This window comes from Lontra canadensis, unplaced genomic scaffold, assembly GCF_010015895.1.
Source record: "Lontra canadensis isolate GAN:19392208 unplaced genomic scaffold, GSC_riverotter_1.0 scaffold10, whole genome shotgun sequence".
NCBI lineage: Eukaryota > Metazoa > Chordata > Mammalia > Carnivora > Mustelidae > Lontra > Lontra canadensis.
Window position 1 is genome coordinate 24,586,290 of NW_022631004.1, and position 25,567 is coordinate 24,611,856.

The following is a 25,567-nucleotide window of genomic DNA, read 5'->3' on the forward strand; positions in this document are numbered from 1 at the left end:
CCTCCCTGACACCTACACAGGTGGCCTCCTCCTGTCTGGTCTCAATTCAGATGCCAACTCCTGGAGACGCTTCCTCCCTCCCTGACCATTATCCCCTATTCTCCCCCGTCCCCAAGGCCTCCCGGGCCAGCCTTTACTGATCTGAAATTATCTTCCCTTTCTTCCTTTGCTACTTGCCTTCCTGGCTTCAACACAACCCAGAAGCACCATCAGAGCTAGAGCCTTATTTCCTCTGTTACTAGGTCCCCAGCACCCAGAACAATACCGGGCACCCTCTGAGCTGGGCACTTAAAAAGAAGGCACCAGGGGCTCCTGGGTGGCATAGTCAGTGAAGTATCCAACTTTTGATTTTGGTTCAGGTCATGCTTTCAGGATCCTGGGGTTAAGCTGCACTCCTGGGGTGTCTGCTGCTTTTCCCTCTTGCTCTCCCTCTGTCCCTCCCCCCCACTTATGCACGCTCTCATTCTAAAATGAATGAATGAATGAATAAATAAATCTTTAAGGGAAAGGGCTGGGGGCTGGGAAGGGGGGGTAGGGTGGGGCTAATTCAAGACTGAAGCCGAGTCCTCAATGACCTACCATGGGCAGTTTACAACTTGAATTCTCCCTAGGTGTCTCCAGAATGGGGGTAAATTCCAGCCAGGAAATGAGCTCAGAAGAGGAATTTAAGCTCTGAGGAGGGCAAAGGGGTGGGGGTGGGGAGCTGTGGGGGGGAGATCTGTGTAGGGTGACATTTTATTTGCCGCTCCTGGACAGGGCCAATAAACTGATGTCCATCTGATCTAAGCAATCAGAGAATGTAGATTTCCAGGCTGACTTTCTCAGATCAAGCTCTTGTTTAATGAGAAACGATTGGAGGGGTGGGGATAACCAGCTCAGGGACCGAGTTTGACACAGCAACTCCCTTAGTTAATTTCAGGGGCTACTTAACCACCTTAATCTTGGCTTTTCTGTTGTTCTCCTCCTATACGATACTGAAAACGATGGTTCAGATACACTGCAACATGGTGAAGGCTGACATGCTAGTGAGTCATCAACAGAATATATTTTTCAATTTCATAAATGAAGATTTCCTTTCTATGGTTTTACAAGGATCTTTATTCCTAGACATCAGGGTTCACTATGCAAATGTCCAGGTAAGGGGATGTTCCCTCAGTGGGACACTCCAGGCCTTAAATGAATTTGTGGAAATTCAACATAAGTACAGAACGAGGAGCTGGCTATTAAAGAAGCCTGTCTGAAGAGAGAATGAGACTACAGAGATCACATATAAACCATGGACTTGGGGCGCCTGGATGGCTCAGAAGGTTAAGTGCCTGCCTTCGGTTTGGGTTGCGGTCCTGGGATCAGGTCCCACATTGGGCTCCCTGCTCGGCAGAGGGCCTGCCTCTCCCTCTCCCTCTACTGCTCCCCCTACTTGTGCTCTCTCTCTCTCTCTCTAATAAATAAATAAAATCTTTTAAAAAATTAAAAATAAAAAAATAAACCCTGCATGGCGAACACTGCTCTTGCTTCAATAGGCAAGGAGGAACAGTCATTCGCCCAGCTGAACTTTTAAGTAATTAAACATTTTTTTAAACCATAAAAATGTAAAAAATCACTGTGGAAACTTCAAAAATGCTGAAAGAATAAAAAACCGCTTAAAGCCCTCTTATCTACAGTTTTATTCCTAACTAAAATTTTAGTTCCCAAACCAGTATTTTCAAAATGGGATCAATGGCACTTATGTCTCATGCTTTAGTTTTATTATTTAAGAACCTATCACAGTTGTCTTTCCTCATTAACATACCCTTTTCCCATTCAACTTTGTTCACACCTGCTAGATTATTTTCCAGCAGATAAATTTTTAGATGGGGTATTACCAGACAAAGGTAGTATTTTCTTTTGCTTTTGGAGGATTTTGTTTTGTTTTTGCTTTTTATTCAAGGTGCCAAATTTCTGCCCTTAAAAAATTTATATTCCTATCAGCATTAAAATGCAGGACCTATTTCTGTCCAATTTCATCAAAGGATAAAGATTTTTAATCTTTATCAAATGTATAGAAAAAAGATACTACACGTGTATGGTATTTTGATAGTATGAATTTTTTTTAAGATTTTTATTCACTCACTCACTCACTCATTTAATGATTGATTGATTGATTGAGAGTGGGAGCAGGCGCAGACAGAGAGGGAGAAATAGTATCCCAAGCAGGCTCCCTACTGAACACAGAGCCCCATGCAAGGCTTGATCCCAGGACCCCAAGATTATGACCTGAGCCAAAATCAAGAGACTCAACCATCGAGCCACCCAGGTACCCCTGAATATTTCTTAAGAAATTTAATTTACCATTTGAATTTTTCTCTTATACATTATCTCTTTTTGTTTTCTATTATTTAAGTATGTTTATTATTCTTTTGTTGATTGGGAAGAGCCTTTCATTAATAAAGCTAATTAAAGGGACGCCTGGGTGGCTCAGTTGGTTAAGTGACTGCCTTCGGCTCAGGTCATGATCCTGGAGTACCAGGATTGAGTCCCACATCAGGCTCCCTGCTCGGCAGGGAGTCTGGAGTACCAGGATTGAGTCCCACATCAGGCTCCCTGCTCGGCAGGGAGTCTGCTTCTCCCTCTGACCCTCCCCCTTCTCATGCTCTCTCTCTCTTTCTCAAGCTCTCAAATAAATAAATAAAATCTTTAAAGTTTTTTTTTTTATTATTCATTTATTTGACAGAGATCACAAGTAGGCAGAGAGGCAGGCAGAGAGAGGGGGGGGGGAAGCAGGCTCCCTGCTGAGCAGAGAGCCCGATGCGGGGCTCGATCCCAGGACCCTGAGATCACGACCTGAGCCGAAGGCAGAGGTCTAACCCACTGAGCCACCCAGGCACCCAATAAATAAAATCTTAAAAAAAAAATAAAGCTAATTAAAGATCTTGATCTATATTGTACATTGCAAGCTTTTTAATGTTAATTGTTTGCCTTTAATTTTGTTTATGATTGTTGAGACATACCAAGTTAAAACCAATACAAATGCTCAGGTCTAGACTTGAAATCCTCTTACCTATGGTTTTACTCCTAGTAACATTTTAGCATGCTCTCTGTCCTGTTTCCAAACCTGCCTTAGCAATATATTTCCAGTTTGGAAATCCAACTCTTATTGAAATGTAGAGATGACACTGGGGTTGTGAGCATTCCCAGGACAGTTACGTCCTCATTCTTTGTCTCTGCTATTTCTTTTTAAAGATTTATTTAGTTTAGAGAGAGAGCAAGCAAGCAAGGTGGGGTGCGGGGAGCAGAAGGAGAGGGAGACATAGAATCTCAAGCAGGCTCCACATTCAGCACAGAGCCCAGTGAGGGCTGATCTCATGACCCTGAGATCACAACCTGAGCTGAAACCAAGAGTCAGACGCTTAATTAACCCAAGTGCCCCATCTCTATTTTTGGTGAAGCTGTTATTTTAGAAATTCAAGCTGGGAATTACCATATTTGGCTTAGTTTCATCAAGTAGCTGAGCATGACGTCAGCAAAGAAACACACACTTGAGGGAACATCTCCCCAATGACAATGGCCACCATTCTCCATCCTCCACCAAGAGCTCACGATCCTAGAATTGTACACCTGACATCATCATGAAGTCCCTTGCTGCACTAAATGCAGTCTTGCCATAGGAACCTTGACTCCTAGAGCTGTCATCACCAAATAAGGCTTTCATCAAGCTGCATATAGTAGCCACATACGTCCCTAATCCTCCTGTCATTACTGCCCTAGAAATTCTGCTGCCTTGAAAGGACTCTGGACCAGACTTCTCCAGGGGTTTCAGAAGCTACCACCATGTTCAGCCTTGGAGTTCTGAAATTTGGCAATTCCGTGATCCAACTGTGATCAGAGCACTGAACACAGAGCACGCGGATTAAGGGAAAATCCGTGAAAGAGAACAGACAGCATAAATGTCTTCCTGCAGTTAGCATTACCTCAAGTAGAGTACTCTGGATTGGATGATGAACAGTTAGCATTACCTCAAGTAGAGTACTCTGGATTGGATGATGAATCGAAACAAGTACTTTAGGGCTTTCAAAGCAGCAAAAAGCAATTCTGTCTTGCTGGAGTCATCTGCATTCGCCACATAAAAGTTCAGTACCTTGGAGAGTTTCCTTAAAGGGTGAGAAAGAAAAATGTCAGCGGGGCAAAATGGTACTCTGAGGTTTGAGGTATGTTATATGAGAAGGGAACTTGGCATACCGGGGAAGCAGAAATCACAACTATAATGATCTCTTCTAGAATATGCCCTGAGTAGAGAAACTGACTCCTTTGCAGTTTGGTTTCCTCACCACAGTCTAAGTTTGGAGCATCCCTAAAACTTAGAAATAATGGGTGGTTTCTTTCCTTAGCAGGATTTTTAAAAGGAATCAAAAATGAAGGGATTCAAACCATGAAGACATTTTAATCTCCAGTATGTTATACACACATTCTCAGACGTTCCTGGAAGGAAGGGACTGTATGCTTAACGTAGTCACCTTAAAAGAGGTCTAATTCCCTTCAGTCTGCCTGAACTCTTTGGGAGTCACAGAACGGTGAGGATGAGAAGAGAAGCTCCATCTGACTCTGGCTCAATCTGATGACAACCATGGTTTCTGGGCATCCCAACAGATAACACTGGGCTGGGATGTCAGATCGCTGTGTCTTTCCAGAGTCTAGGCATTTTCTTAATTGTCTGCTGACTTACACTTTGAGGGACACTCATAGCTTGACCTTTCTTTCTGTGAACCTCTGACTTTTCCTAGTGTTAAGAAAAATCCACAGCACACCTGTTGAACTGATACAGTCTTGTAAAGAAACCCAGATTGCTACTTCCTGGAGTGCTGCGCTCGACTCTGTGTAATGAAGATCCAGGGAAGTGATCCACTTGGATCCACAATGAAGATCCATGTGCAGCTACCGCCTGCTTGGGAAGTGAGGCTACTGCATGGAAAGAAACCTGTCATGAGTGTATCTGCTGCTTCTCCCAGCCCAGCGGGCATCACGTCCACCGTGTTTGTGGATGATTATGCTATGTTACACCTCTTTTCTGTCACTTACACTTGTAACCTTGCTGGACCTCTCTTGCAAATCAAACCAAGAACTTCCTTGTTTAGTTCAGAAAGAAGATACGGGACTCTACGACCTGACCTGAAAAGTCAGGTCAGCAGCCAACATGATAGATTAGCAACAGCGGCTGGCATTGACCCGGCATAAACCATTGTCAGAAAGATCTCTGCCAACTCTTAATCTCACAAAACAAACTAAGAGTTGCCCCGGGGGGGGGGGCGGTTATGGACATTGGGGAGGGTATGTGCTATGGTGAGTGCTGTGAAGTGTGTAAACCTGGCGATTCACAGACCTGTACCCCTGGGACTAATAATACATTATATGTTTATTAAAAATTTTAAAAAAATTATTAAAAAAAAACAACAAAGAAAGATCTCTGCCGATCTCTGCTACATTCTTGCCACTCTTCATCACCTTGCTCTGCACAGTGGCTGGGACACCAGGGGTGGGGACGACAGGGCACATACAATGCCATGGTGAGGTGGGCCGCATGCTAGCTGCTTCCCTGAGTCAGAGGCTCGTAAACCAAAGACAGAAAGGAGGCTTCCATGACCTGATCATGGAAAAGGCAGAGACCACTCTCCTTTATATAAAAGAAAGAAAAATGACATCATCTCATATCCTGTAAGTAATAAATGCTACAAAGCACTTGTGATGTACAGCTGAGGACATGACCCTCATTTCTACTTAACTTAGTCTTCCTTATTAACCCACTGTTTGATCCCCTTGGAGTTTCCTGCGAATCCCCAACACCCAACTCTCCTAAGATCCCAAGTATGATCTTCTGTCCTTGACTGTGCTCTCGATGCCTTCAACTCCTCATCTCTCTGTGTTCTGGATTCTTAAAGACAGAGAGCCTCCTCTCTTCGGGAGTATCCCAGAAGGCAGGGATTGACTTACTTGAATGCCCTTCCCAGGGGTGGAACACTTAGCTGGTGCTCTTTCTCCCCCCAGAAGCTTAGAACAAGCTTCTGCACTTAGGGGCACCCTTACTCAGCTTATGTCCCTTGCATTTCTTAACAACCCAACCCTGAGAGTATAAATCCAACAACCCAGCAGCAGGCAGTCCCCTTGAATCAGACTTACACGTAAGCCAGAGTGGCACTGAAGTGCTTGTAGATGTAGGTTTCAAGGACAGGATTAAAATGCTGGAACTTGATGTCTCCTATCAGTGAGATAATGAACACCTGCCAAAGGTGAAAAACATAGATAGCAGCACTGCACGACCCCAGGCATTGATTCTGTTAATAGGCCGGATGTTGGTTGGTATCTTGGTGCCTGCTTTTCTTTCTTGACCACTTCTGAAGCATTTCCACTTTACAATTCCAGAGCTGAAGTCAAGTCGTGGAGTTTCTTTTTATTTAACATTCAACAGAGAAACTATGATGTGTCAGGCACTGGACTAAATGATATGGAGAATCTAAGAGCCCGCCCCTGGCCTCAGGGAGCTCACTGTCTCCAAGAGAGGCCAGTGCACAAGCAAGATGAGTCAGGGAAGAAGATGGGGAGAGGCAGAAGAAAGACAAAAGAAAACTCGAACCCAAGGATGCAGCTGATGAATTATTTCGTGACCACACTCTCCCGAGTGCAGCGGGAGTGCCCCCAGTAACTCAAATTTATCAGACTTTTGTCTCTCAATTTCCCCTTTTTCTGGGAATGGTATCCCTATGAGGCACATAATAAAAAACCACCATGTGGCACCCACTGATGACAGAGAATGCAGAAGAAGGACCCCCGGGGTGATTGCATATACCCACTGCCAGCTGCTCCATCCCAGGAGAATCTGCAGACCCCATCCCACAGAACCCAGAACCATTCTTTTCCATGAATCTGGCTAGGTGAATCTCAGCGGGACCATTTCCTCTCTTTATTTTGTACCCTTAATGCCTTGACCACTTCTTGAATGTATTAATTTCTCTAAACTGGTGAAACAGCCAGCATTCCTTTGCTGCAACATCCAGGTAAATTCTGCATAGAATTTTAACCCCAACAATGAGAAAACATGCTTGGTTTGGATGTGTCGGCTTTCTCCACTCACTCCACCACGATTTGTAGCCTTCCAAGATTCTTTTTGTTTTTTAAGATTTTATTTGTTTATTTGACATAGAGTGAGAGAGCACAAGCAGAGGGAGCAGCAGAGGGAGGGGGAGAAACAGGTTCCCCGTTGAGCAAGGAACCTGAGATGGGGCTAGACTGCAGGACCCTGGGATCATGACCTGAGCTGAAGGCAGAAACCAACTGAGCCACCCAGGCAACCCGCCTTCCAAGACTCTAACATCATCTCTCCAGATGATCATCTCTCCAGATGACCCGTCTCCAGACGGGTCTGGATTTCAGTTTTTGGAATGGGCTGTATGTTGTACAGAATGAGACTGATACTCGTTTCCAATGTGTGAATTCAGTCTCCCTTGTATGAACGTACAAGCGCACACAACAGAGCCACAATCACCCTCATTAACGGTATCTCCTGGTTTATAACTAGGCAATTTTAAAGTTAAAGTGATTCCTGATTTCTAATGTAATATAATACCTCATTTACCCTAATGAGAAAGAAAGCATATCATGTAACAGAATAAAGTCTTTAAACATAAGTCAGTTGTTTTTTTTTTTTTAAGAATTTTTCTTTATTTATTTGACAGACAGATCACAAGTAGGCAGAGAGGCAGGCAGAGAGGGAGAGGGAAGCAAATTCCCTGCTGAGCAGAGAGCCCAGTGTGGGGCTTGATCCCAGGACCCTGAGATCATGACCTGAGCCAAAATCAGAGGCTTATCCCACTGAGCCACTCAGACACCCTATAAGTCAGTTGTTTCTTTTAACTTCCAGAAACAGAGAGATGTATCCACGTATTTGTGCAGATAGGATAATCACTGCAGTCATTTACAACAGCGAAATACTGAACACTACACAGTGGTGAGAATAAATTAGTTAATGTGTTTAAGTGCTTACCAGTGCATCAAACACGAGGAAGTCATAGGTTTCATTATCTGACATCTCCATCATTATGTTAAAAAGTGCATCTAGTGTATCTTGCAAAAACTGAACGTAAAACAGAGAGAGGTTATTTCATGCTTTCAGTTCAGCTCCATACTGTGAAAATTCAGAGAAATTAGGCTGCAATAGAATGAGTTTAAAAATAGCATTTCTTAAAAACTGGCACTTCTGCTTTCCAATGTAGATAACAAATTTTATATTTCTGACCACTGATTTAATTTGTAATATAGAACTAATGATACTGTGACTGTGTTTCTAACCACGAATACATAAACATACCTTAACAATCTCGCCTCCATCCACCTCCATTAACTTCTTTAAGTTGTGTTTAATGTTCTGGGAGTTGGAACGCCAATTTAACAAGCCCAACAGGTCAACTAGGAAGAATGACCACAAACCATAAAATCAGACATTGATTAGAAGAAGTAATGCACACTATTTCAGGATATAACTACAGAACTCTCTAGAAAAGATAACTGTTCTTAATAATGGATAATTCCTTGTGTATTTTTTTTTAATTTATGTCTCCTATCTAGACCAGAAAAAACCTTGCAGTCTTTCAGTCTTCAGAGAAAAAAATTAACCACTAATACATGAGAACATAAAATTGAATTCCTGAATGGAAGTCATATTTCTGAAATGATTACATCATAACCATATAGATGAAAAGTTAGAAACATTTAAAAAAAAAGATTTTATTTATTTATTTGAGAGACAGCAAGTGAGAATGAGCTGGAGTGGGGAGGGGCAGAGGGAGAAGCAGACTCCACACTGAATACAGAGCTTGACTTGGAACTCGATCCCCCAACCTGAGATCATGACCTGAGCCAAAATCAAGAATCAGATGCTTAACTGACTGGGCCACACAGGCATCCTAAAAACACTCTTAAGGAAACTTCATATCTTCAATTTGCTGCACTGCTTAATTCATCCCTTGCCACTATGTGTATCTCAGTGGATAAAAAGGGAAAAGGGAACTTATATACATATACACTGATACATTTATTTCTTAAAAGATCTTTTCACTTATTTTAGAGAGAGAGAGAGAGAGACAGAGAAAGGGAGGGAGAGAGAGCATGAGCAGAGGGAAAGGAAGACAGAATCTCAAGCAGACTCCACAATGAACACAGAGTCTGACATGGGGCTCCATCTCGAGTCTGAGCCGAAACCAAGAGCTGGATGCTTAACCAACTGAGCTACCCAACTGCCCCACACTAATCCATTTAAACACTGCATCCACAGTGTAGAGACGGCATTTTTTTCCATTTTTTCAGTTGATGAAACTGAGGCCTTTATAAAATTAAATAACTTGCCTTAGGTCGTATAATGTCCAGGGAGTGCTATGAGTGGGATTTAATTATAGATTTATCTGATTCCCAAAAAACCATGTCCTTGCGACTCTATCACACTGCCTTCCGAGAGTTCTTCAAAGAAACAGACAAGCAAATCCGACAGACTGCTATTTCAAAGGAAGGAGGAACAGATTCACTGTCCTTGGGGTAAGACTGTGACAGAAATCTTGAGGTGTATTTGGATTTAAAGTGTAGAATTATGGATCTTTAAGCCACTTATAGTTTTAATCAATGTTGAAAGTGTCACAGTGAAATGTAACAGGCATCTGGGCTGTTACTATTTTGTCATTTTGTGTGGTACATTAAGCTACTATTCCAATTTACAGAGCATTATCTAGTATAAGTAGCACACATGCTTCTTAATCAATGGACTTGTATAATATACAGAAGTCATTAAAAACATACACTGTTCATTAGAATAGCCCATTTGCTTCATGAGTGTTTGCTTTATTGGCTTGTTTTATTAGCTTTAGTCCCTGGGAAACCTCCAAAATCCAGTGCCTAGACTTCTCTCTGTCAACAGAATAAAGTCACGATACCACTCATAGAAGGGGGTGAGGCCTCACCCATGGCCTTCCTGCCAGCCCATCGCCGACCATTTTGTTACCCCTCAGCAACCAGACAGATCAGATCACTACTCCCCAGACTGTGGCACACTCTGATAGATCCAGGTCTTTCCATATGGTCTTCCCTTTGTCTGAAATGACCAGATATTATTCAACACTATACTTATACTTATACTTATACTTATACTTATGTTTAAGACCCACCTCAAATCATTCTGCGCTATTTGTACTCTTTCCTACATATACATATGCATATACGTAGACAAACATAGCGAATAATAAAGACACACTTGGTATTTCTTTGGCTCTTCCCACAGACTTGAGCCATTTGAGGGCAGGAATCATGTTACATTCATTGTGATATGCCATCATGGCACCAGGTGCCATGTTTGCTGCAGAATAAATATTTGGGTGGAAAGGGAACCGGGAGCCCTGAAGGAACAGGCAGTGTGCCCGACACAGTTCTTGGATTTACTCATTTGTTCAGTTAGCACTTAGTAATAGACCGTGTGCTGGGCTTGTCCACTTCCCATCTCCTACTTCCACCAGAGGCAAGTCAATGGTATGGCTCCATTTGTTACTTCCCTCCACTAGTTGCTGCCTGAGGAAAAGGATTTAGATACTTCGCCAGAGTGAAGAGTCACTTGGCAGCTTTAAGCATCTGCAAACAACTCTTCTATCAGCCCAGAGGTTTACGCCCTAGAAATATTTGCATGCCACATCACTGGCAGTGTCAGGAACAGAGCTGGCATCTGGTGAATCATAAGGTCCTGGGGCTAGAAAAGCAGAGGCCCCATTAGAGCAAAGTCCCCAGACTTCCTGTGCTCCTGAGACTCAAGTGGGTTGAGGCAAATGGCTCTAGTTAATTCCTGTCAGTTTCTAACTAGTATCTCTCCTCTTGGGCGGATGCACCACACTGTGTTTGTCCATTCCACGGCTGATAAACACTGGAGTTCTTCACAGTTTTTTCTATTTATCACAAACAATTCTGCCATGAACATTCCCAGGCATCTCCTGGTTTCCAGGTACAGCAGTTTCTCTGGGCAATAAATCTAGAATGGAATTTCATCCAAATGTTATCCAAAGTCCTCTCAATTGACGTCCTTCCCCAAAGTATTTAAGAATTCGGGATAGTCTGATATGACAATCCCCAAATTTAGGCCAGTGACTACTTTGGGCAAAGGATTAGAGACCATAACACTTAAAAAAGAAAAATAAAGAAAAACCGTTAAGTTTTGGGGTTACAAATATCTATTTTCAGATCCATGCCCACTACTTATGAACTTAGACAAAATATTCTGGAACTTTAATTCAACTTTCTGATCGAAACAGGAGAATAATGGCAATGCCGGCATCTTCGTGTGTTAGGGTTTGGAGAGTAAGATAAGATGACTCTGGGAATCGTGTGGCACCAGGCCCCACAACTGCAAGGACCTGAACTCCCTTCTCCCTTTGTTGGAGCCACAAATCTATTCTTAGCCTCCATAGGGGTCCAGTAACAAATGGTCCCATGTAAATCGGGCCTGATCTAGTTTTGAAAAAAATTTATAAATGAAGAGTCTACAAGCTCTGTTTGCAACAATGGCCTGTGGCTTTTGACCTTTAGAATCTGAATAGTCCTTTGTAAGGCTAAGGAGAAATGCCCTTGGTCATGGTCTCTGTAAAAGAACCGCCACCCTCTTTATCAGGAAGTGCCCTCTCGGAGTGGAGGGTTTCTTACTGTTCTTCAGCTTCCTCTTTCTCAGAACACATTAACGTGGTTCCTTATAACTTCCATCCAATTAGAAGAAATCAAATACATGAACCACCCACAATCCTTATTATCGTTATTTGTCCCTCAGAATGTGTCCTCTGATGCTCGGATGTCCCACTGTTCCCTTCACTTTTCGCACATCTGTCCTCCCTCCCAACCCACCCTGGCCCTGAGGATATCGCATCTCTCTTCCCTGGTTCCCATGAATTTGCCTCTTTCAACCTTCTTTGGTGTAGGTTATTGTATGACTTTGGTTTGGTTTGGTCTGGTTTGTATTTGAGTTTTTTTGAGACCTAACCACTAGGAATGGGGTGGACAACAAAGCAGAGAGCAGTTCCACCTGATGGAACTTTCTGGGATGACGGCAACGCTGTTTGTCTAAGAGCCAACACGAAAGCCACCAGCAGCACGAAACCATGGAACCCCCGAAACGAGACTAGAGCAACCATACTTCCCTCTGACACTAACTAAATTTCACAAGCTCCACATGCCTGGTGACTGCCATAGGGGACAGCACAGCTTTAGAACATCTAGAAGATGAGCGATGCAGATACCGGCAAATCAAGTGTCTGAGTACTGCCACCTGTCCATACGCTTCCTGTATTTCTGACTGAAGATAAGAAACAATTTAACTATATGGTTATGTTTCATGGAAATTCCTTCTGCTTTCCATTAAAAGTTAATTTTAGCTACTTTGGTCACTTGCTTTACTTTGAAGTCTAATCTCTGGAAAGGATAATCTATTGGATAAATTCCATCTTTCTTCACTATCTCTTAAAAGTCCCCAAAGCACATTAAGTCTTTGTATTGCCTGCTGCCATACTTACAAAAATACCATTTTAACATTTCAGAGTTAGAGGATTGGAAAGTAACAGAAAGAGCACAGAAAATAAACGCTGTCCCAACTTCTGGCATCTTTCCCTTTAGTACTTTCCTGCGTATATATGACAATGTTGATGGTGATGACGATGGTGGTGGTCGTGGAGGCTAATATTCACATAGTTTATAATGGGCGAGACACATGTTCTGCTTTTACTTAATTTACTTCATTCTTTAAGTATACACTAGTATCACTCCCATTTTAAAGATGAGGACACTGAGTCACAAAGAAGACATGTGGCCTGCCTGAGATGCAACAGCTAGAGTCAGGGTTGGGATTTGAACCCAGGAAATTGGCTCCAAATTGTCAACATGTACCTAGGCAAATTAGGATTATACCCTGCCTAGGGCTCAAGTTTTCACGTCTTTGATTACATTTTGACAGATATTTGGCAGCTGCACATATGTCATTTAATTACATGATCATGTCCCCAATTATTGGACATGTGGATTATTTCCGCTATTCCCCTATTATGAGTAATACGGAGACATCTTCATACATGAATCTCTGTGCTCGTCTTTCATTGTTTACTTAAGTTTCATTTCTAGGAGTGAGGTAAGTGGCTCAAAGGGTCTGAATATATTCAAAACCTTTGATACACCTTCTAAGTCATCTTCTGTCAATACTGTATCATTTAACCCGGTGCCCGCAGTTTCTTACATTGGCTTTTTCCCTAAGAAGGATTAGGTCACTGATAGAGTTCGTCATGTTGTCTATGAAGCTCAGAATGTTTTCTGGTATATTTTTGTTTTTCTCTTAATAGACTTTGTTTTTCTGGGAGCAGTTTTAGGTTTACTGAAAAATGAAGCACAAAGTACAGAGAGTTCGCACATACGCTCCCCGTGCACCCAGCTCCTCTACCATTAACATCTTGTATTAGTGTAGTACATCTTGGAACTGGTGACCTAATATTAATAGCGTTCGTGAACTGAAGTCCACAGTTTATGTTAGGGTTTTTTCTGTGTAGCTCATTCTGCAGCTTTTGACAAATGCGTAATGACGTGTATCCATGGATCCATCGTGGTTCCGTGTAGTGTAGCTTTGCTGCCCTAGAAATCCCCTGTGCTCTGCCTACTCATCCCTCCTCCTCCCTCTAAGGCCTCTGCAACCATGAAACTTTTCACTGTCTCCACAGCTTGGCCTTGTTTCTGGCTTAATTCTTGGTGAGTGTGTTTGTACTTTTCGCATATGTATCAGCTCTGTACTTCACACTGTTGAGTCTGGCCCCTTGTCCAAGTTGAAATACTATCCGTGTTCTCTAGCCAACCATGATTCATCAAAACAAACACTACTGACCCCTTTTAAAGATCAACCAACATCTGATCCCTGAGTGTACCTCTTCTGTCTAAACTGTTTTGTCTATTCCTTAGCACTTCGGTAAGGCAGAGTCCCAGCAGTGTTCCTCACCCAAATCTCCTAAAAGGCCAAAGTGACTAATCCTCTATCCATCATAGGGGCTATAGGATTTCGAAGGCAAGTTACCAGAGTTCCTTATTCTTGGCTCACTATGTTCAGCAGGACCCCTTACCCGTAAGTTAACTGAATGAAAAGCCATTATTGGATATCAAATGCCATTGTATATACAGAAGAGAAGTTAAAGTTGATACCAGAGATTTCAAGAAGGAACAAAGCGAGGCCCATCTGAACTATTCAGGTGATTTCATGAAAAGCCCTCAACTGCTTGGGAAAAAATGGGAAAGAGGAGGCTCGGTGGGGAGGGGGCAGATGGAATTCTAACAGGAAACCCTTCCTGCTTTTGGCCACACCTGTTTGGGCAAGAGACAAGTTCTTTTTCTCTATAAGTACCCTCCCCCTAATTACCAACATCTGTTGTTTCATATTTTAAAGATTTTTTTTATTTATTTATTGACAGACAGAGATCACAAGTAGGCAGAGAGGAAGGCAGAGAGAGAGGAGGAAGCAGGCTCCCCGCGAGCAGAGAGCCCGACGTGGGACTCGATCCCAGGACCCTGGGATCATGACCCGAGCTGAAGGCAGAGGCTTTAACCCGCTGAGCCACCCAGGCGCCCCTGTTGTTTCATATTTTATTACAGAGTACATTATCAGAGCTCTTTGCTGCCGTGAAGGAAGGAAACATAAAACAAAAAATTTTTCAGCCTCTGTTCATGAATTACATTTACAGGTTGTATGATCTTAAGCAATACAAACTACTTTTCATCCTATTTGGAAGATAGGCAAGATAACCTCAGACTGAGCGTGAGCTTTGCGACCAGTGGCACCCAGAATATCACATGAAGGGCAGGGAGTAGAATCCGAAGTGCCCCGCATCCGGCCTTGGAAGACACCCATGTGGCCCAGCCCTACTGGGTCCAACAAAGGAGCCCAGGTACACCAAAGAGAAAACCCATTGTGGGGTCACCTACCATTCTGGGTGAGTTTTGTGGAGCAAATGAGGGTGGCGATCTGAAAGCTGTCTTTTGTGCTGTCCTTGCTTGGGGTAAAGTTGGCCAGGGTTTTGGATGCTTGCAGCTCTTTTTCTTCCATCTCGACCTTGGTTCCCGGTAGGGTCAGATAGAATTTAACATCTTCCATTTTCTTGTTGTCACCCTGAAAAGGAAGTGGGTGAGGGACACCAAATGATGGGCAAATAACAGTAGTTTCTATCATGAGCACATGATCCAGGGAGTGAAACACGGTTTTATCAAATTACACTTATGTTCCTTCCAACTCTAAGACACTGTGATACTTCTCCAGGACTGGAGCCCAGAATAATTTCAACACCGAATAAAACTAGAAATAGTTGTGAACTACTAACTGAGAACATCCTAGATCTCTGAAATAAATAAATAAGTAAATATGAAGGACCGAGGTTCGATTTCATTTTCTTGAACCTATAAATGGTCAGAATGATGCGTCATTGGGTTGAGGGGATGACTGGATTCATTGGGAGGGAACAGCTTGCCACGCCTTCCAAAACATCAGGAGCTGTTAAACGGAAGACCCACACCAAGTAGATGCGGCTCAAAGAAGCTACCGGTTCTGTGATATCGTTAGATAAACGAGACCTTCCTGGGTCTTACTTTCCACTCAAAAAATCTCAGAAGATAATTTCATAGCAGTTAAAGAGTGAGGACCGAACAGCTGGGGAAGGAAGCAAGGGCCCAAAGCAGAGAAATGGTGCCTGGCTCTGGGCGATATGAAAACCACATCCTACCACACCCACCACACCCTCCACCAGGCCCAACAGTGCAACTGTCTCTGTCCCATGCAGGACGATGCAGAGGAGAGGCAAGGGGCAGCCCTCGACCACCCACCGCCACAGAACTCCGCTGCAGGCGACGGAGATGTTCTTCAGAGGCCCTGACATTTATACAACTCACTCCTCATACAAAGGGGAAGGGAGACCCTGCAGCTGGAGCCCTCTGGCTTTCTAGACTTAAGGGGCCAACACTTATGGCTCCAGAGAAGTGTCTGATGTTTATCCACGTAATTCTGACTGGAGCCTCGAGAACCCATTTCAGAGGGAGTAAATATTTCCCAAGTCATTTTCTGAGCCTCGTTCTGTGAGCAGCACCTTATAAACCACCAGATCATGCCTCCCATCCTGCAGAGTGGTACCGTCCGGGTTCATCAGTTTCACGAAGGCCACGCCAAAGGCCCGCTCCGATTTATCTCTGGCTGAAAAGACAGAAATTCGGGTCTGAGCAGTGTGGAACGGCAGCTGGAAGCGCTGGCTATAACGGACAATTTCTCATTTTGCTCCAGGCTGTGAGACTGGGTCACGCTCTCATCAACACCATTCAGCAAGCTACAATAAGCCACGTGTACTGCGCTCGCCATGGGCCCCTCAAAGGAAATATTCCCCAGGCTGAAATCTTCTAGTACCTTCATGCTCTGTTCTTCTTCCCACGTTTGCAAATGAGTGAGACCAGCAACTACCCCCTCACCCAAATCAGAAATGCGGACGTTGACACTACCTTCCCCCCACATGTCAACTCTAGGTACTGAAGACCTCCGAAACCTCTGCCTTTCCTCTCCCTCCGTTCTGTTCCTAACCTACTTCCATTCAAGTCTCCCCTGTGTTTCTAGAGGATCTTTCTAAGCAGTCCTTGTCTCCACACTGCAGAGAGAGATTTCCAAAAACAGATCTAATCAGTCAACCAAACACCTTCAGGAGATACATTTCTGCTGCTTTAAGGTAGACTCAGCGAAGTATTCATTATATTCCCAGGTTTATTATGCCGCCTCTTCCTTCCAAGAGAGTACCCCAGGTGCCAGGAGGGTCCAGCCTCCCCCAGGAAGCAGAGCACCTTCCTCTGGATCTTTAGGTGTTGGCTTTTGAGCTCACTGTCCCCCAACTAGGTGTTGATGCCGGGGGCAACCTGTGGCCGGCTCTCATCACACGCACAGCTCTGAGGTCAGCTGTTGCCTCACGTGCCCCTAGATCGGCTGAGGAGTAAACCACTATAGGATTACATTACCACTTATTTATCCATTGTCTTGTTGGTGGCCATTAGGCTATATCCAATGTGGGGATATTATGAATAAAGCTGTTATAAACATACACCAAACCACAACCACCACCACAGAGCACCCATAACATCTTTTAAGGGCTCCTCCATAACCTCATTCAAATTAATCTTCATCTTTCACGATGTGGCTCTAGTCTGCCTGGATTCAGACCGCTGAAGTGTCAGTCTGGGCTCTGTCACTCCCCAGCTCCACGACCCCAGGCAAGGATCTCATTTCTCTGGGCTCAGTTTCCTTTTTGTATAAATGTGGATAAAAGCATTATGTATCTTATCAGGTGACTGTGGACACTACACAACACATAAGTAGAGATTCTTTTAGTGTCTCATCCAAACTAAGGGCCTGATAAATGTTATTTCTGTAGAACCAGAGGAAATTGCTGATATTTGCCTTTTGGATGCTGACCCCCCAGAACGACAATTTCGTGGCGTTCAACCTAACATTATGACTGCTCCCACTGCTCTCACTTCAGCCCTACTGCATTCACCTTGTGGGTTTCGAACACATTTCTCCACCACCACTCCTCCCTGGGCTGACCTCGGTTCCTTCTACAACAGCAAGTCTCAGTTAGGATGTCGAGATCACACATGGATGACAGGGTTGGACGCTGTGCTACATGGTCCCTTACAGCTCCTTGCTGCCGTGCACCAACCACACTGCTCTGACCTTAGTTGCCTTTTCCCTTGCTCATCTTCCTAACCAGAGCAGCAGAGACTTCAGAGCACTACCCGTGTCCTAGCCTGTGAAACCCTTATAGGGCACCGTTTAACATCATACAGAACCTTAACATTCACAGAACCCATTTTGGGGAAATCCTTGTTAAAAAAATTTTTTTTTATTGAAATTCAACTTAGTTAACATAAATTTATTATTAGTTTCAGGCACAGAGTTTAGTGATTCACTGGTCGCATATAACACCCAGTGCTCATCACATCACATGCCTCCTTAACGCCCATCACCCAGGTAGCCCATGCCCCCACACTCGTCCGGCAACCCTCAATTTGTTCCCTAGAGTTAGGAGTCTCTTATGGTCTGCCTTCCTCTCTGTTTTTATCTTATTTTATTTTTCCTTCCCTTCCCCTATGTTCACCCGTTTTGTTCCTTAAATTCCACATATGAGTGACAGCATATGGTCTTTGTCTTTCTGATTTCCTTAGCACCACATGAATCCTGAAGTAATGATGTGAAGGACCTAGTTTCCAAGTATTTTGATTTCCAGACCCATGCAAGTACCGACAAGCAAGAGTATATATATATATATATATATATATATATATATATATATATATATATTTTTTATAATTTTTTATTTTTTGTATATATATTTTAACAGAAATATGTTGCCGACCTTCTAGTACTTACATTCCTGAGATGACCTGTGCCGGAAGGTAAATCGTATATGGCAGCGAGTAACCTCCTCTATAGCAATGGAAACCTACGCAGTGATAAGAAACTTATAGTTGGTATTTCCACAGCATGTTGCACTCTTAGCTCATCTGACAGAGCTGGTTCATTTTCAGTATCTTATTAAAGCACTAATTTCTACACAGTGAGATTGACAGTAAAGTTCCATTCAAAACAGATGGAGTTATTTCCAAAACCTAAAGAATCTCAAGAGAAATTATCTTTGCCATTTGTCAGGGATTCTGAGGATGGAGATATTACAAGTTTCTAGTACTTTCTCAAGCATGAAAGGGGAAAGATTTCAGAGGAGAAAGACCAGGACTGTGGGGTCAATCTATGCAGGAGCTTCCAGACTGCAAGGTGTATTGTATGTTTATTGATATGGTAATAACGAAGGTCCATACCCAGGAAGAAAAGACAGAATACTGGGGACAAGGAAGCTTTTTGCTGTTTATGTATATAGAGGGGACAAGAAAAACAAGTTCATGGCAATGAAAAGGGCAGAGAATTTGTGGCAAATAGTTAAATAAATTATAGCATGATCATATAACGGAATATTACCCAAGTACCTAGAAACCCATTTCCAAAGAACCCTTAATGCCTTGAGATAAGTAGTTTTAAAAAGCACAATACACATCTGTTATAAACACCACATTCCAAAACATATGAAGCATACAAAGTTGTGGAAAATAATCACTTCTGCATTGAGATATTAGCGCAATTTTTTTTTTTGAGTTTTCTAGGGAGAGCTCATAAGACTTTCACAATCCAATTTGACTATGACAATCTGGGATTCAGAAGTGGGCTCCAATTTAGGTTTGGACACTAAGCTGTTATAGGATCTTGGAAAAATCACCTGACATTTTTGAGCCTTCCTTACCTAATCAGAAAGGGCATTACGACACTGTTTTAGCCACAGGGTACTGAGCGACTCACAGAGCATGGCTTATCTGAAAAGTACCTGGGAATTTGTAATACACATATTTAAATTGAAAAGAGGCCCAGAAAACTTGGTCAGAGGCCAGGAAGGAAAAAATGTTAGGCAACTGCTCGCTGAGTGTGAAAATTTCCATTTGGTTTTGGATGGTCATGGCAGCCTATTACATCATTACGACTATCAGCGTCTCTAGTCAAATTTGTACACATTTATCAATGAGAACGTTATTTAAGAACTCTGAGTTAAAGATAAATACTCTCATGCAGAATTGCATCAATTCATTTCTTATAGGACACCGTACCAACCCACTATAACTACAGGATAAAGAAGGAATGATTTGTGGGTAGAAAAGAAGAAAGGAATCCACATGAGGTTTGACATATGAAGGAGATTACAAATGGTGCATCTCACCTTGACAGTCTCATACCAACAGGGCTGCTTGACTTGGTAATAGACTACTGATTTGTACTCTGAAATGCCTTCATATCCAGCACCAGGATGAATTGCTTTCTTTGGATGGAAAGAAAAATTAAAAGATGATTTTTTGACTGCTTTTTATTTTAATTCCAGTAGAGTGGACATACAGTGTTGTATTAGTTTCCAGTGCATAATACAGAGATTTGACAATTCTATACATTACTCAGCGCTCATCGCCGGTGTTCTCTGCAGCCAACCCCTGTTTTACCCATCCCCCCACCCACCTTGTCTGGTAGCCATCTGTTCTCTATGGTTAAGAATCGGTTTCTTGGTTTGTCTCTGTTTTCTTCCCCTTCCCCTTCTTCCTCTTCCCCTCGTTTGTTTTGTTTCTTAAATTCCACACATGAGTGAAGTCATATAATATTTGTCTTTGTCTGAGTAACTTATTTCGCTTAGCATAATACTCTCTAGCTCTGCCCAGGTTGTTGCAAATGGCAATATTTCATTCTTTTGATGGCTGGGTAATAACCCATTGTGTGTATATACCCATCTTCCTTATCCACTCATCAGCTGATGGACACTGGGCTGTTTCCATAATTTGGCTGTTGTAGATAACGCTGCTGTAAACATAGGGGTGCATGTATCCCTCAGAGTTAGTGTTTTTGTCTTTTGGGAGTAAATACTAAAAGGGAATAACTTCATCAAGAAAAATAAGAGCACTCCACACACCACGTGTGAGCCCTCTACCCTCCACGCGGCCAGCGAGTGGCCCTCACTGGCACATAGCAGCCAGTCGCACTTGGAGGCTGAAGAGCAGGGGGAAGAATGAGTTTCTGCTCCTTTGTTTGAGGGTGTAAGTACAGAACTGCGTAGTCACTAAGGGACACAGCGTCACCCTAACACTCCCATGCCGTAAACTTCATTCTCTCTTCCATCTGCAGACAAACATTCTCCTTCCTTCCTCTTCCTTTCTCTCTCAGGAAGCAGCAGGCCGGTACAGGTGACCGGAAGCCGTGGCACACGTGCAGATGCACCACTGCAGGAGGTCCCGTCTGTGCTCTGCTTTAAGGACCTGGTGTACAGGTCTAGTGTGTTCACTAAAACTCAGGGCTGTGTCTTCTCCTGGTAATGAGTCACTTACTTCAGTAAAACCAGGCCTCAAAGGGGTCACTTCCAACCTAGTTAGCAAAGCTGTGATGGGAGCCATCAGGAGAAGATGCACCCCTGAACTCACGGGGCTCAAGGGCTCTATCAGTAGCACAAAGAAGTCACCCCCCTACCAGGGCCCACCACATTGTTTGCCCCCCCAACACTGACTATGACTTCATTCAGACCCCTGTTGCCTTCAAAGGTGATCATGCAAATGGGGAAGGAAGGGGGTGCGCCCTCTGCCATGCCCTCACGGACTCTGGTGAGCAGGCACTCAAAGAGCTTGGGTCTTCAGTGCAACAGAAGGTAACTAGTGGTAACTACAGCTCATATCGGGGAAGCTGGATCTCAGCTGAGACAATAAGAGCCTCCGTGATTTCAGAATCAACAACCACTACTTCTCTGTCTGGACAGAAGGCTGCCATGGGTGGAGGAACTCCAGACTGAAAGCCAGGATACCTGGATCTAGTCTTACCTCCTCCACGACCTTCTGTAATTCTTACCCCTTTTGGGTTGCAGTTTCCTGATTACTAAAACAAAACCTAAAGACCAGGGGGAGTGACCCAAGAGCTCTACCAGTTTAACAGCTCTCTACAGGCAGTATCTCCTCTGGTTCTCTGGCTCGGTACCCACAGTGCCTTCTGGGCACCCATGCCACCCACTCCATCCCAGCCCCACAAGCCCTACCAGGCTTGAAACTGGCCAAATAACTTGCAAATGATACAGAACTTCTGGATCAGAAGCATAAACATGAAATCAATAGGGGCTGGAAATACTTCTTAGAACAGGAGAAATAATGAAAATAAGAGTCTATAGTCGGTTAAGTGGCTGCCTTCGGCTCTGGTCATGATCCTGGGGTCCTGGGATCGAGCCCACAACGGGCTCCCTGCTAATCAGTGAGCCTGCTTCTCCCTCTCCCTCTGCTACTCTCCCTGCTTGTGCTCTATTTCTGTCAAATAAAATCTTCTAAAAAAAATTTAAATTTTGAAAATAAGAGTCTAAATGGGTTCCTCAGTAAACTCAGTAATTGCTAATCACAAGTTTAATAGGTTTCATCCCTTTTCCTTATGAAGAAAGCAAACACACACTAACATGGAGAGCAAGTCACCTCAGACCAAAGTCCTCTGTTGGAAAGAAGTGTGTGATGGCAGCAGGACTTCTGGGTGGTCCCACCTACCTCCAAGAGCTTGCCCTCCTCATCGTACACAGACATGGTCACCTCCACGTTCTTCGGCGTCTTCTTTTTCCCTTTGTCAAACTCCCCGTGGATTAGGGTGACGTATATATCATTCCGCACGTCACCTACGAAAGGACAACCCATCCTGTGAGCAGTACTCAGAGAGTCACTTTGAATTTTCAGGATGTAATAAGATATAACATGTACATAAAATATGAAATGCTCTGACTTGGGGCGCATGGGGGGCTAAGTCGGTTAAGCGTCTGCCTTGGGTTCAGGTCATGATCTCGGGGTCCTGGGATCAAGGCCTGCGTTGGGCTCCCTGCTCCGTGGGGAGTCTGCTTCTTCCTCTGGCCCTTCCCCTACCAACTGTACTCTCTCTTTCACTCACTCTCTCTCTCTCTCTCTCAGATAAATAAAATCTTAACAACAACAAAAGAAATGCTCTGACTTTATAGGGAGTTATTCACAGAGCAGAAGTGTGTGTATGTATTGTCCTCTTCTGCTTCCCTCACCCTATCTTTCCATATACACCAAAGTAGCCCTAAAAGGTAGTGTTTAAAACAAACTCTTTTCAACAGTAATCCTTTGTTCTATTTATTAATAACTGTTTTCTAATAATAAGTACACAATGTATTTTATTAGGTTCCAGCGGCAGATTTTTTTTTTTAGTATGCCTTGGAGGGTGGTATTCTAACACATCTGAAAATAACAGAAGCTAACATTTATTGGGTATTTCCTCTGTGCTAGGCACTGTTCAACATGTCTTATAGGTAAACATTACGTTTATTTAAATCAGCTTAATTGTTTTTACCAGGACCAGAATCATCTCTGCTTGTCATATTCCTAGTTGTCCAGCAAAAAATTTTAATAACTAATTAGCAAATGAATAGCCCCCACAGGGAAGAAAAAAATTGAATGTTAGTAAGACGCTTAAACAAAACCTAGAACGAATGAAAGGCATCCCAAGTTCCTGGCCAGGAAGGCTCGGTATTATAAAAAGGACTCCAAAATCTGTACTGTATTAAACTGCCCCCCAATGTAAAAAAAATAAAACATTCCAGCACGATAAGAAAACAGGGGGCGCACATTTAGAGCACTTTTCATTCCCATCACTTCCAGCACGATAAGAAAACAGGGGGCGCACATTTAGAGCACTTTTCATTCCCATCACTCATCTGCTTAGGAAAAAATTAAGGTCTTGCTCGCAGTTGGCTAAGGTTAAGCAAAAGAGGCTTATTCATACAACATAGTTCAAAATCTTCACGGACATACACTTTGTCAATAGAGGAATTGATAATTTGTGTTAAAAGCCTTATCGGAAAAAGCAACTTCACTGGTAATATTTGTCCCACAGTGTTAAGAATTCAAGCAAAGATTTATCTATGAGGATATTTACTATGATATTGTTTACTAAAGTGAAAACTTGGAAAATCCTCAATTTCCAACAATAGGCAGCATTCTGAATAAATTACAGAATAATCAGATGAGATAATTTCATTTATTCATATAAAAAACTCACTGAGCACCTGCTGTGTACCAAGCACTGTGCCAGGTGTTTGGGAGACAATGGTGAGCCATGCACCAGGCTCACTCTCACACAGCCTATGGTCTAGCGGAGGAGAGAAACCATTAGCAGAAAATCACAGACAAAATGCATCATTATCAATGAAGGAAAAGGTCAGGCTCTGTGAAGGCATAACACTAAGTCCCAACTGTGTCTGGAGGCTGTGAGAATCTTTCCTCTGAGCTGATATTGGAGATTGGAGACAGGAGAGTAAAAAAGTGCAAATGTAGTATGTGCAAAGGTCCAGAGGCAGTAGACAGGATCGTGGTCTAAACATACGGTTTGTCCAGGGAACTGATGGCAGCAGCTACCACTAATGTAGCTACTGCAATGGAGAAGGGGAGATGTGAATGGACTCGAAGCCTTCCAAAGGTAAAACTGACAAGTCTTAGTCTCTAACTTTATGTAAGGTGTAAAGGAAAGGGAGGTTCAAGGCTGACTTTCAGGCTTCTTGTTGGTGCAACTGGATGGACAAGGGTGCCATTCTCTTAGATAAAATACAACAGAAGAGCTAGTCTAGATGCAAAGACCACAAGTTCCAGATGGGGATTCTGAGTAAGAATTAACCCGTAAGAGGAGAAGAGAGATCCAGTCAGGTAGGAACAGTAGTACTGAAGTCCTGGGGCAGGCAATAATTGGATCTATGGTACCGGAGTTCAAAGGAGCGGTCTTGGGGCTAAGGAAATGGATTTAGAGACAACTAGTTCACAGAGGCAAAATGAGTGTATGAGATCACACAGGAAGAGGATATGGGTATGAGAAGGAAAAGAGGCCTGCTGTGGACTGAACTGTTCCCCCTAAATTCATACGCCTAGGCCCTCACCCCTAATACCTCCAAATGCGACTGTATTTAGAGATGGGCCCCTTAAACGGATGACTAAGGTAAAATGAGGTCATAAAGTGGGCACTAATCCAAACTAACTGGTGTCCTTATAACAACAGATTAGACCCGGGGGTGCCATGTGAGGACGCAGTGAGAAGAAGGCCATCTCTAAGCCAAGGAGGGACATTTGCAAGAACCAACCCCACTGACATCTCAGACTTCTGGCTTCCAGAAGTATGAGAAGATAAGTGTCTATTGTCGAAGCTGCCCAGCCCTGTGGGTACTTTAATAGGGCAGCTCGAGCAAACTAACAGAGACATAAGGACCAGATGCTGAGGAACTCCAACATTTAAAGGCAGGGTAGGTGACATGGTGGCAAAGGGAAATGGAGACAAAGAGGCGAACATAGGTCCCTGATGATGAAGGCACACTGTTTCCCCAAGGGGGTGGTCAACAGTGTCATATGCTGCTGAGGGAACCCGAGATAATCTTTAGGCTAAAAAATATCCACTGGACCTAGTGACATCCACTCTCGGGTAACTCTAGTGACACCATTCTGGTCAGAACAGAGGGTGACTGGCAGATGCAGAAGAAGAGATAGAGCATGTTATGTGATGGCTTCTGAGATTCTGGTTGTGCAGATGACGGAGACAACAGGAGCGCCTGGGCTAGAGGGGAAAGTCGGGCTGAGGGAATGGCTTCGGGCACCTCTGTAGCCTGTTCGAAAGGGGATGAGGAGCGACAAGGTAAGGAATCTTGGTCTGGACTTATTTCTCAAAACTGGCTGATCACCAGAATCATCAGGGGAGCCCTGGTTTTACAAACTGAAATCAAGTCTCTTGATCACTGTGGGAACCTGTACTGTAATGTTTCTGAGCTGATCCAAAGACCAGCATTTGGGCGCCACTGTCCTAGGTGATTACCTGAGCCTATGATGGCCCTGGCGGTCCAGGAACCAAGCCTATTGACTAGAAAGATGAGAAAGAATCTTGCCAGCC

The 25,567-nt window shown here is 43.5% G+C and overlaps 1 protein-coding gene across 3 annotated transcripts in view; it reads right to left on the minus strand.

The window, feature by feature from the left end:
- DOCK5 (dedicator of cytokinesis 5) overlaps positions 1-25,567 on the minus strand; it is a 213,840-nt gene that overhangs the window by 73,014 nt on the left and 115,259 nt on the right. For all 3 annotated transcript variants that reach the window (XR_004382447.1, XR_004382446.1, XM_032855782.1), the window contains exons 14-22: positions 22,180-22,304; positions 19,848-19,946; positions 18,458-18,530; positions 16,140-16,243; positions 14,989-15,172; positions 8,333-8,430; positions 8,009-8,098; positions 6,148-6,248; positions 3,993-4,127 (exon numbers count right to left, since the gene is read on the minus strand). Coding sequence is in view for 1 of the 3 variants with exons in the window: in XM_032855782.1 (XP_032711673.1) it covers positions 3,993-4,127; positions 6,148-6,248; positions 8,009-8,098; positions 8,333-8,430; positions 14,989-15,172; positions 16,140-16,243; positions 18,458-18,530; positions 19,848-19,946; positions 22,180-22,304 (1,009 nt within the window). In the remaining 2 variants the exon portion in view is untranslated. The remainder of the gene's footprint in view (positions 1-3,992; positions 4,128-6,147; positions 6,249-8,008; positions 8,099-8,332; positions 8,431-14,988; positions 15,173-16,139; positions 16,244-18,457; positions 18,531-19,847; positions 19,947-22,179; positions 22,305-25,567) is intronic.